At 41.1% G+C, this 12,598-nt stretch overlaps 2 protein-coding genes across 2 annotated transcripts in view; one reads left to right on the top strand and one right to left on the bottom strand.

Annotated features, from left to right (window-relative positions):
- Positions 1-12,598, top strand: part of slc22a15 (solute carrier family 22 member 15) — a 438,052-nt gene that overhangs the window by 400,872 nt on the left and 24,582 nt on the right. The gene's annotated exons all lie outside the window — the stretch shown is intronic.
- pcgf5a (polycomb group ring finger 5a) overlaps positions 1-12,598 on the bottom strand; it is a 34,687-nt gene that overhangs the window by 8,859 nt on the left and 13,230 nt on the right. The window contains exons 4-8 of the mRNA XM_078288773.1: positions 11,051-11,106; positions 9,430-9,489; positions 8,389-8,570; positions 7,411-7,509; positions 4,709-4,798 (exon numbers count right to left, since the gene is read on the bottom strand). Coding sequence (XP_078144899.1) covers positions 4,709-4,798; positions 7,411-7,509; positions 8,389-8,570; positions 9,430-9,489; positions 11,051-11,106 — 487 coding nt within the window. The remainder of the gene's footprint in view (positions 1-4,708; positions 4,799-7,410; positions 7,510-8,388; positions 8,571-9,429; positions 9,490-11,050; positions 11,107-12,598) is intronic.

Below are 12,598 nucleotides of genomic sequence, written 5' to 3'. Positions count from 1 at the left end.
AACCAAATACCAAATATCAAATTGACTTTTTCTCATTGTATCGTCCTGTGTGCCAAACTCCACCCATCTGGTACTCCGAACATGTTAAAACAAACACTATTATTTGCAGATGCTGGCCCAGGTCTGACAGCAGGACTTAAATACACCTGACAGCCTCTGTGTGGTGTTCGGTTTGGGTTGCAGGCCTTTTCTGGAGGGTCTCCACATTAAAATAGCACAAGCCTATTTTAATAACTGAAGTATGATTTGGACAGGATTACTTGTCAGAGCAACAGCACTGTTCAACCTATCTGAGAGATTTGTTTTACTGAGCCAGGTCCTGCAATATAATGTTTATGTGTGTGTATCCAGAAGACCTTTCATGCAGGATAAAGGATCTCTGATTTCCCTCAAATTGCTGCTTGTAGCAAAGATGGAAAATGACATAATCTACAATTGGACATGTCTGCGTATGCTAGTTGGACGACCTGTAGCTCATTATTACATTAGGAAGATGTCAAACTGAAGTGGATTTCTGCTGTCAGATGACTTCTGAGTTTACTGAAAAACAGGAGGTGGATTTTATTCTTCTGGATTTTATGCTTCTTTCACACTAGTCTCGCGAGGCCAGACCTAAATCCCCCGTTTTCTCCAAATCTCTCTTTGGGTCTGGGAAACACCTTCACCTCTTCCTCTCAGTCAGCGCTTCCTGGTCGACCTGAGCTCGTATTTTCATTGGCTACACAGAACGTCAATCAGCGACTCCAGTCACAGAGAGATGTTTGTGCTGACATCAGATTACAGAGATGAACCTTTACAGAAGCTGTTAGATGTGTTAGCATGTTGCTAACAGGCTATGGAAGCTCCTTTGATTCTGATTGGTCGCCCGTTTCCTTTGCTTTCTCCGCCCCTTTTGTATGAAATGGATAATTTAATTTTTTTTTATATAATTTTATGGATAGTTTTATATTATGTACATTACCTTTATTTTTTATCTTATTACCTCTTCTCTTTATTATCTTCTGTACTTATTTTTCCCTGGTACTGTTCTGCCAGTTGCTGCTGCGGCACCTGAATTTCTCCAAGGGGATTAAAAAAGTGATATCTTATCTTATCTTATCTTATCTTATCTTATCTTATCTTATCTTATAAAGGGTTTTTCCTCTTGCATATGAAACCTGGTAGAGGTTGTATTCACACAGGATTCGTGTTATGTTGACACTTCATGTAATTAATGAATTAAGCCCAAACCTACAGTATGTGTTTTGTGAAACGCATTCATACAAGATCATGAAATTCACTGCTGCCCGGATACAGCTGTATAAGGTCAGGATTGGTCATTTCCTGATTTAGCAAAGCAGAACTTGGAGGTTTGAGCTGAAAATGCATCAAAACGTTATTCTCTAGATTCACTGCTGCCTCCGTCCTTCATGACAGCAGGAAGACAAATCGAGCGTCTGGAGGAAGAAGAAGAACTAAATTCTGCACTAAAAACAAATTATGGCTGAAATTACTGAGAGTTTCTCCACTCCTCCCCTCTCCTGTCCTCCCCTCTCCTCCTCTCCTCTCTCCCATCACTCCTTTTCTATACCCTCCTCTCCTTTCTATTCCTCCTCCTCTCCTTTCTTACCTCGTCTCATCTTTTCCTTCCCTCCCCTCTTCTCTCCACTCCTCTCCTTTCACCTCATCTCCTCTCCCCACCTCCTCCTCTCACCTTCTCTCCATTTTCCTCTCCTCTCTCCCATCATCTTTTCTATTCTTTTTGTTTACTGTCCTTTCCTCCCCCTTTTTCTCTTGACTCCTCTCCTGTCCTTTTACCTCCTGTTCTCCTCTCTCATCTCCCCTTCACTTCATTATCTTCTTCTCTCATTCTCCTCCTGTTCCTCTTCCTCCTCCCCTCTCTTCCTCCTCCTTCTCCCCCTTTCTTCCTCCTCCTACTCCCCCTCTTCCCCCTCTACTCCTCCACCCATTATCCTCTTCCTCCTCTCCTTGTCTCGCTCTCTTCCTCCTCCCCCTCTTCTCTTCTTCCTCCTCCTCTTCCTCTTCTCCTCTTACCTCCTCCTATGTTCTCTTCCCCTACTCCTCCTCTCCCTCTCCTCCTCTCCTTCCCCCTCTCCTCCTCCTCTTCTCCTCTCCTCCTTCCCCTCCTCTTCTCCTTTTACCTCCTCCTGTCCTCTCGCTCTCGTTTCATTCAATTTTTTGCTTTATCTTCTCCTCCCCCTCTCCTCTTCCTCTCCTCTTCTTCCTCCTCTTTCTCCTTCTCATCTCCTCCTCTTCCTCCTCCCCTTCACCGTTCTTCTTCCTACCCCTCTCTTCCTCCTCCTTCTCCCTCTCTCTTCCATCTCCCATCATCCTCCTCCTCCTTTCCTCCTCTCTTCCTCCTTCCCCTCTCCTCTTCCTCCTCTCCCCTTTCTCCTCCCCCTCTCCTCCCCTCCTTTTTTCCTTTATCTTCTCCTCCCCTTCTTCCTCTCCTCCTTGTCTCACTTTCTTCCTCCTCAGTGAAAGGATGTCAGTGAAAACATACACAGACAGAAACATACATGGAGATGTGCGAGCAGAAAGAGACACACACTCACTCATCACCCACACACCAATACAGGCATTTACATACACTTCAAGGGCATGGACACACACACACACACACACACACACACACACACACACACGCTGGCCGTTGGCCCAGTGAACCAGAGAGTGTGCTGGTAACCCTGGAGCCTGAGGCTGTCACGTTCCAGCTAAAATCAGGCCAACTCCTACTGTGAGAGTGTGTGTGTGTGCGTGTGTGTGTATGTGTGTGTAGGTGTGTGTGTGTGTGTGTGTGTGTGTGTGTATGTGTGTGTAGGTGTGTGTGTGTGTGTGTGTATGTGTGTGTGTGTGTGCCTGCATGCCCATAATGTGTGTATGCGCGCGCACCTGCGTCCAAGCGTGGGCGATGAGTGATGATGAGCACAAAATGTGTGTGCTCATGTGTGTGTGTATGTGTGTGTGTGTGTATGTGTGTGTGTGTGTGTGTGATATGCTCTCATCCCCCAGGCTGGCCACCATACATAGAAGTAATGGGTTTGTATCTGCGGGCCTGAGGAAGCTCAGTCAGACCAAACATCCTATATATAGTAACTGTGTTTACACTCGCCTCTCTGACCCTATTTAGATCTGCTAGATTTAACCCTTTCCATCAGGCAACTGTGGTGTTTTTTTGGTATTTTGGTACTTAATATTTTTGGTTATTAAAGGTCCATATTCTCCACTTTCCAGTGTTTTATTTTGTGTCTTGAGGTCCATTCAAAGCTGTGTGTGTGGTGTCATGAACCAAAAACACTCTCAATCCATTTCTCCACGTTCATTTTCCAGCATCTCTCTGAGCCTTACCAAGAACAGGCCGTTTCTGTCGCCGTGTCTTTAAGGCTCATTAATATTAACGACCCTCTGTTCCGATTGGCTAACCGTTTCGAGAGTGAAACGTGAGACGCCGCGGCCCGGCGGCTACAGGTAGGGAAAACTCTCCGGTAATAAACGATGACGACCGCTCGACCGCTTTGAAAAAAACACTTTGTTAGTCTATTATTTCTTACAGAAATGATAATGAGCGAACCTTTGTGACGCCACAAAGTTACGGAAGTCCAAACGGCTCGTTTAGAGGCTCGCTTTTCTAATATGGATTGTGTGGATTTAGTTTTGATACTTTCACCATGTTTAGATACACATCCAACTCCTTTATCATCACAGAGGAGAGGGAGTCCTGCTTTACACCATATGGGACCTTTAAAGACCACACTGTTAACCCTTTAAGCCTACCGTTTCTTTAACTAACTAAGTGCTTAAAGGTGCCACCTGTAGCATTTTAACATCAATAAATCATCACCACATTCATTTTGAGACATTAGTATAATTACAGTAAACAAACCAGAGCATCAGTGGTCAGCCTGTCAGCCTCTATCAGCCTCTACTCTCATCCTCCATAGTTTCTCCACCTGGTGGATCTGGAGGGAAATCTGCTGGATCGCTTTACGGCACAAAACAGGAAGAGGTTCTGTTCTTCCAGAGCAAACGGAGCTAAAGCTGAAAGAGTTTCTGGCAGCAGATGGTGGAAGGAGGGAAAGGAAGATGGAGAAATCACTTCCAACATGTTGATCCTCTTCAGGGAGGGGGAGGAGGCAACGGGGCTGATGGGAAATGTAGTCTTAATGTGGAGAAACTCTAGCACTAACAATACTACTGGAGTGAGATAGAGGAGAACAATCAGCTCCAACATGGACTCATTGGTTTACAGTTATTATACCAAGATATCACAATTAATTTGGCGATCAAATGATGTTTAAAAATGCTACACATTGAACCTTTAGGTATGAGAAAATGAGAATAAAAATGTCTTTGAAACATTTTTGCATTTGCATTGACCTTACAAATCCACCACTAAACAAAATAAAATAAAATCAGCTTCAGAATAAAGGAAACAACAACAGCGGAAGAAAACTATGTTGAGTAAAGTCTGCCTTTGTTGAGTTTCGGTGGAATTTCCCCTTTAAAGCACCTGAATCATGACAGATAATACAAGTATTGATTCTTGGATTAGATATGAAAACCTTCTTCCTGCACACACACATCCACACACACACACAAACGTCCCTGCACCTTTGCTTCCACACATGTATATGCAAACACACACCCACCCACACACACACACACACACACACACACAGCAGACAGGAAGTGAGAGCGGCAGCCTTACGTTGTCTCCGTGCAGCCTCCAGCGCGTCATGTAGATGAACTCCAGAGTGTGATCTCTCCCCATGATCTCTCCGTTGCACAGCACATCCAGCTGCACCACAAGGAACACAAACTTCACTTTACTGTTCAGTCTGCTGCCACGTCTGTCTCTGCTGACGGAGACGCTCTGTGTTCACTTCACTCACTACTGGTGATACATTTCATCTCACCGCTGTGTCCTGTATGACACAGCGGGATGGTCTTCTTTAACAAAAATAAGGAAAATGCATTGTATTTTGTTGATTTATAAAGCTCTGCTAGGGAAATTACCCCACTATCTTTATCTCTTCTTTAATCACATTTAAATCCAGTAATTATGGAAGTATTAGTAACTATTAGATATTTTAGATAGGTATTTAACCTTCTTGTTCTTGTGTCATGTAACCCTGGTGAAGGCATTTTGCTGAAATGCGTTGGTTTTTCAATCAATCAATGCATCAATTAAAGTTTTTTTTTTAAGAGCATCCATCTGCCTCCAAACAGCAGCCAATCTTTTTCCTTTTCTAGTCATTTCCAGTTGATGCACCTTGGTTTAAAGACAAAGCTGCGACAGTTCCTCGTCTTGTAATCCAGTAACTATGGAACTAAAGTCTCTGGATTATTTACACTTTAAATATCCCATATGTAAATACCAAGCTTGACAAAACTGGCTTTGGTTACAATGCCACTTATAAATGGAATGATTTGTAAAATTCTTTTGTGTCTTTAGAAGTTTTTAACCTCTTCTTCCCTGTCGGCCCCGCTGGTCCATCATTACAAACGCAGGTTGCGCGGCCGAGTTTTGTTCAAACCCACAGAACTTTATTTTAAATTCTAGTCAAGATAAGAAGTTTTCCAAAGACACCAAATGTGTCATGCTACATACAGGGAAATGTGTATATAATGATGCACAAACATATAGATAAGCAGCTAGAGCTTCAAGAAAAGAGTTGGGACAGCAGATACAGAATATGGATGTGTCATTGCTGTACAGTTAGGATATATATATATATATATATTTTTTACTTTGAAGCTACTTAAGGGGAAATTTAAGGGTAAAGTCAGGTAAAGTCAGGTTACAAGGGGTTAAATTCTTAAACCTTGATTGACTGTAACTGTTTCCTCTGATCTGTCTTTGTTTGCTGATTGTCTGCTGTGTGGTAAATTATTAGCCTATAAAAGACATTTGAGATAGTTGTAGTCTATTTAAAAGCTCAACCAGGGACTGGGGTTGGAAATTATATTTACTACAAACTCCATGTGCACACATCTTTTATATTTCAATTGTGAAGTGCAATTATGTTAACTGCACTGTCCCTATCTGATAAACTACTAAATATAATAAAATGTGTGAATGAACTGTAATTGTGTCTTTTTTATAACTCTATTGTTGGGTCACTCCTAAAAGAGAGAACCTGATCTCAATGAGACTTCCTGCTTAAATAAAATAATAATGAGTTTCATTTAGCTTCTTTCCACAGTGATAAAACATAGAAGCAAAATGACCAAAAAAAAACAGAAAAGACACAACTGATTTGAATAATAGAGTGGAAACGACAACATGGTGGAAAATGGATGAAACAACAAGAAGATCCATAAAACGAGAAGGGAAATGAAGATAAAAAATTATAACAGCCCTAATGCAGGAAATGAAATCATAGGGGAAGTAAGTGTGGTATTGAGTGGAAGGCTGTGTGTGTGTGTGTGTGAGAGAGAGAGAGAGAGAGAGAGAGAGTGTGGTTTACCATTTTTTGCTCAGTCTGCGACTCAACTCACTTTCAGTTCAGTCCTATGATAAGACCGTCCTGTGATAACGATAACTGTGATGTAATATTAATGAGCGGCCGGCCTCGTGAACGCCGGTCGCTCCGGTCGGAGGCGGTTGTGAACCTCGTTGAGTTCGACATTATCTTTCCTCGTGACAGATGAACCGCTTGGTTTTCCTCAGTCTGACTTGTTTCTGACCTAATAAGAGCTGCTCACTTCACTTTTTCAGACTTTATCTTTAAAAGTCAGTGAAAGTCTGTTTGTTGCCTTATAAGAGCTGCAGTTTGGTTTTGTTGACCTTGTATTTTCTTAAGTCAATTCCTTAGCATCTTAGGTACGGGAGAGGATTAGGGCCACGTGTGAAAAATGACTTTAAACTCAGACTTCTGAAATAAATCTCAGAACTCAAACACATTTTTCCCATGTGGCTCTAATCTTCTTCTGTACACAGGAAACAAACCGTCTGGATTTTCTTACTTTATAGTTTCTAAACAGTTAATTTAATTCTATTCTTTAACTCATACTAGCTGGGAAGTTTTGCTTTTATAAATTATGGTTTCTGAACTGTTAGACTGACTCTTAACTGTTATTTTGAGTCTCATAAGAGCCGGTGAGTTTGAGTTTTGCCTTCTTACCTTATCGTTTCTAACCTCATAAAACTTATTCTGACTCATAAAAGCCTGGCAGTTTGGTTTTTGCGTTCTTGACTTTTATTTTCTGAACTGTTAGTTCCTGGTTCCTGATCTCAGCAGTTCAGGCTTCATCACAGTTTCTGAACTGGAGGGTTGACTCTGTTTCTTACCACATCACAGCTGCGCAATTTGTTTTTTCCAAGTCTAATATTTTCTTAACTGTTATATTGAGCTGGGCAGTTTGAATTTTGTGTTTGTAAATTATAGTTTTGAGTCTGTTCCGTACCTCATAAGAGCTGGGCAGTTTGAGCTTAAGACTGAGGAACTTCTTAATGGTTCCCACGGTGACGCGACTGGAGCAGCGGATGAACCTCTTCATCAGGTCCTGATTGGACAAGAGACATATTCAATTACATCCCGATTGGAGGAGAAATATATTCTATTACATCCTGATTGGACAAGAGACATATTCTATTACATCCTGATTGGACAAGAGACATATTCTATTACATCCTGATTGGACAAGAGACATATTCTTTTACATCCTGATTGGACAAGAGACATATTCTATTACATCCTGATTGGAGGATAAATATATTCTTTTACATCCTGATTGGACAAGAGACATATTCTAAAACATGCTGATTGGACAAGAGACATATTCTATTACATCCCCATTGGAGGAGAAATATATTCTTTTACATCCTGATTGGACAAGAGACATTCTATTACATCCTGATTGGAGGAGAAATATATCCTTTTACATTCTGATTGGACAAGAGACATATTCTAAAACATGCTGATTGGGCGAGAGACATATTCTATTACAGCCTGATTGGAGGAGAAATATATCCTTTTACATCCTGACTGGATGACAGACATATACTATTCATTCCGATTGGAGGAGAAATACATCCTTTTACATCCTGATTGGACAAGAGACATATTCTATTACATCATTATTGGGCAAAAGACATGAGTCCATTAACATTTGGCATTAAAGTCAAACTGCAGCTAGAAGGTAAATCTAGAAAACACCAAAACATAATTAACCCCAAAACAATTTTCCCAGCCAAAGAAAAGGTAAAGAAAAACAAAAATTCAAAGTGTCCCTCTTAAATAATTCTATGATGCTTCACAAGGTGTTTTTATTTATCACGGTTTATTGATTATTGGAAAGAACTCAGCAGCTCTAGCTTGAAAAGTTCTACATAAATAAAGGTATCATTATTAATATTGTTATTATTAAAATACACACACAGACCGTGACGGTGTTCTCCCCCGCCTGTCCGGTGTTGCGGAGACAGTCCAGACAGATGGCGATCTGCGGGTCGCTCCTGTGGTAGTCATCGTCGTCATCTTCGCCCCCGCCGCCATCATCATCGTCACCGCCGCCGTCGCCGCCAGCATCTGGCAACCCAAACCTCTGACACCTCAGGCTCTCTCCTGCGGTGCAGAGACAAACGCTCCAGTCACACTTTTAATTACCCTGATGCATGAAGAGAAGACTTGAGACTCGACTTGACTTGGGTTCTGGTGACTTGGGACTTGACTCTGACTTGTACTTTGATGACTTGAAAAGGTTTCTAAAGTCTTGACTTGAGATCTTGTGTTTGTGTAAATGACTTAGATTGAAAGTGATGAGATTTGTTCCAGCGGACGACTGAATTTAAATTCTGTTTTCTGAATTTGTATGGAATGATTGAATTTATTGAAGTTGAAACTGATTATAGAAATCAAACTCATGATGCTCTTACCAAGTTTTTATCCTATTAAAACCATATTGCATTGAAAAGTCCTAGATATTTCGTTTTCTTTAAGATATTAAATTGATACTGGACTCTTGATTTGTTCTGACTTGACTTGCTGTTCTACATTTAGACTTGAGACTTGACTTGAGACTTGTACCTCAAGACTTGAGACTGACTTGGGAAAAGAAGAAGAAGAAGAAGCAGAAAAAGAACTAAACTACTAATGAAATTACTGAGAGTTCGATTTGCACAGGATTAGTATTATCAGAGGACCTCAGTCTTCACTAAAGTCTGGTTAAGTAACGTATGCTGGAAGTTTTTATTTAAAAATTAGACATGGCAGCTTCACACAGACGATCTGCAGTTATTCCAGATCACAGGACGCCCTCAGGTAATATCAGTCCCTTGTGAATACGGCTTTAGTTAACATAGTAATTCTATTAATAAGTTTATCACAAATATTATACTTTTCCTATCACATTGCTACATCACAATGCCCCTTACATTACTCCTTTATAATTAAATAACACACACATTTCGAGGTGTTGTTTTACCTTGGCCGTTTTGTCTGGGCTGGTTCTTCCTCCAGAATTCAGCTTCCTGCTGTTCCTCCTCTAGTTCACATCAGACAGCAGATCAACAGGAGACAGTGTTAACATGTGGCACACAGTAACATACAGACAGTATAACATACAACAGCGTGTTTCTATTGTCACTGGTATCTATTGTCAGGGTGCTGCAGTGATGCTGAACCTCAAGAAACGGTGAGAAACGTTCAGATTCAGATTCAGAAAACGTTACCGTCTGCCACAAGCATGAGAGAAAATTATCTTTGATGTGACTCATAAAAAAGACATAAAAAAGACATACAACCACATAAAAAACAAATAAACAGACATAAGATTAGAGGTAAAAGAGTAAAAGTGCATGTGGCAATGTGCAAATATGACAGTGTGCGAATGTCTTTCATTGTTTGTTTAAAATGGGATCAAACGTGTGAACTTTCCGTTACAGGACGCTCACTCTCACCACTAGGTCACGCTGCCAAAAAACTAGATTTTCCCATTGATTTCCATGTACAGGATAAAAGAAATCTTTGCTTTTTCCCATGTGAAATAGTAATCAACAGAAAAAGCTAGCTTGATTTTAATGTAGCATGCTAACGAACCGTCTGAGGGCTCGTGACAAGTGTGTGGTGAAGGAAAACAACCAAACTAAACTTCAAAATGTCAATGAATCCTTTCAGCAGAATTCATGCGAGGCTGTTTTTACACCTCTTGGCCCGGCAGCTCTAGCCTCACAAAAATATATGACGTTTTTTTCCATCTTGCTGCTGCCAGAGCGCTGCGTGTCGGAGGAGATGAAGTACGGAGTCGTAAAATTAAAGTGCCATCACCGCTCCGGTCAGACATGTGGACTTGGCTCCTGGTTGGCCCTGCTGTCCAGAACACTCCATATATCTTCCTCTCTTTTCAAAATATTAAGCCTCTAAAAACCATAATAATGCGATACTGACAATACAATGCTTTATTGATTTATTGATCCCTGTAGGAAAATTCTCTTTTCTCTACCCCCCAGAGGTCAGAGGTCAGGGATTCAGTGCCTTGATCAAGGGTATGTTAATGTAGATTACCAAGTTAAGTCCATGTCATTAATGTCAAGTCCCAAGTCTAAATCAAGCAAGTTAAGTCAGAGCAAATCAAGAGTCCAGTATCAATTTAATATCTTAAAGAAAACTAAATATCTAGGACTTTTCAATGCAATATGGTTTTAATAGGATAAAAACTTGGTAAGAGCATCATGAGTTTGATTTCTATAATCAGTTTCAACTTCAATAAATTCAATCATTCCATACAAATTCAGAAAACAGAATTTAAATTCAGTCGTCCGCTGGAACAAATCTCATCACTTTCAATCTAAGTCATTTACACAAACACAAGATCTCAAGTCAAGACTTTAGAAACCTTTTCAAGTCATCAAAGTACAAGTCAGAGTCAAGTCCCAAGTCACCAGAACCCAAGTCAAGTCAAGTCTCAAGTCTTCTCTTCATGCATCAAGTCAAGTCTCAAGCTATTAAAACTGCGACTCGAGTCCAAGTCATGTGACATATTTGCATCCTCCAATGAGTAATCATACAATTAAGTGAGAACTGATAGAAGCATCTGGAAAACTCACTTTCTCTGAGTCCTGGAACCAGCTTGAAAATGATTTCCTCCAGAGTGTTGTCCAACCTGAGGACAGAGGAGAGAAGAAGAGGAGGAGGAGGAGGAGGAGGAGAGGAAGCAAGAGAAGAAGAGGAGGAGGAAGGGGAGGTGGTGAAGGAGGAGGAGGAGGAAAAAAAGGAGGAGGAAAAGCGAGAAAAGGGGGAAGAGGAAAGTGGTGAGGGAGGAGGAAGAGGAAGCAGAAGAGTGGGACAGGGGAGATGATGAGGGAGGAAGAGGAGGAGGAGGAGGAGAAAGAGGAAGAGGAGGAAGAGGAGGAAAAGGGGGAGGTGGTGAATGAGCAGGAGTTGAAGGAGGATAAGGAAAGAGAGAAGGACGCGGAAAAGGATGGAGAGGATGAAAGGGAGGTGATGAAGGAAGAGGAGGAAGAGGATGTGCAGGAGACGCAAGAAAAGGAGGAAGAGGAAGGGGAGAAGAAGGAAGAAAAGGAGGTTAGATGGTGAAAGAAGTTTTTAAAACAGAAGTTACAAATTGCTTAACAATAAAACAAAAGGCAGCAGAAAAACAGCAATAATGAGGAAAATAAAAGTAAATTCAGTTCTTGATTGTAAGAAAGAATAGCAGGAACATGATATGAAATTAAATTGAAATTAAAATTAAATTAATAAGTATATCATTAAGTTCTTGATTGTAAGAAAGAGATGGGAGGGATCAAAAAAATACTAAAAAGTAAGAGAATGATGGAGGAGAAACAACAGACAGAGAAAACAGTGTTGAGCAGCTGTGACATCTGACACTTTATTAGACAAAAAGGTGAAAACCAAGTCTGTGGTGTTGATTGGTGTGTTGATCTGAGAGAGAGAGAGAGAGAGAGGGGAGAGAGGGAGGGAGAGAGAGGGAGAGAGAGAGAGAGAGGAGAGAGAAACTGACAGAGACAGATATCGAGAAAAAAAACAGAAAGATAAAGAGATACGGAGAGAGAAAAAATAGAAAAAGTGAGACATACAGAAACCTAGAGAAAAAGAGGGAGAGGCCTACAGAGAGAGGGAGATAGAGAGAGACAGACAGAGAGAGAGAGAGAGAGAGAGAGAGAGAGAGAGGGAGAGGGAGAGAGGGAGAGAGAGAGAGAGAAACTGACAGATATCGAGAAAAAAAACAGAAAGATAAAGAGATACGGAGAGAGAAAAAATAGAAAAAGTGAGACATACAGAAACCTAGAGAAAAAGAGGGAGAGGCCTACAGAGAGAGAGATAGATAGAGACAGACAGACAGAGAGAGAGAGAGAGAGAGAGAGAGAGAGAGAGAGAGAGAGAGAGTACTGTATTGCTTTGGCAACATTGGTTTCTTTCCTGTAATGCCAATAAAGCATATTTGAATTTGAATTTGAATTTTTGAGAGAAAGAGAGAGAGCGAGAGAAAGAGAGGAAGAGAGAGAGAGAGGGAGAGAGGGAGAGAGAGAAAGAGAGAAAGAGAGGGAGAGAGAGAGAGGGAGAGAGGGAGAGAGAGAGAGAAATAGAGAGAGAGAGAGGGAGAGAGAGAGAGAGAAAGAGAGCGAGAGAGA

The sequence above is a fragment of the Centroberyx gerrardi genome, chromosome 15 (genome assembly GCF_048128805.1).
Source record: "Centroberyx gerrardi isolate f3 chromosome 15, fCenGer3.hap1.cur.20231027, whole genome shotgun sequence".
Classification (NCBI taxonomy): Eukaryota; Metazoa; Chordata; class Actinopteri; order Beryciformes; family Berycidae; genus Centroberyx; species Centroberyx gerrardi.
The sequence above is the reverse complement of the archived record's forward strand: the minus strand, read 5'-3'. Positions and strand labels throughout refer to the sequence as shown.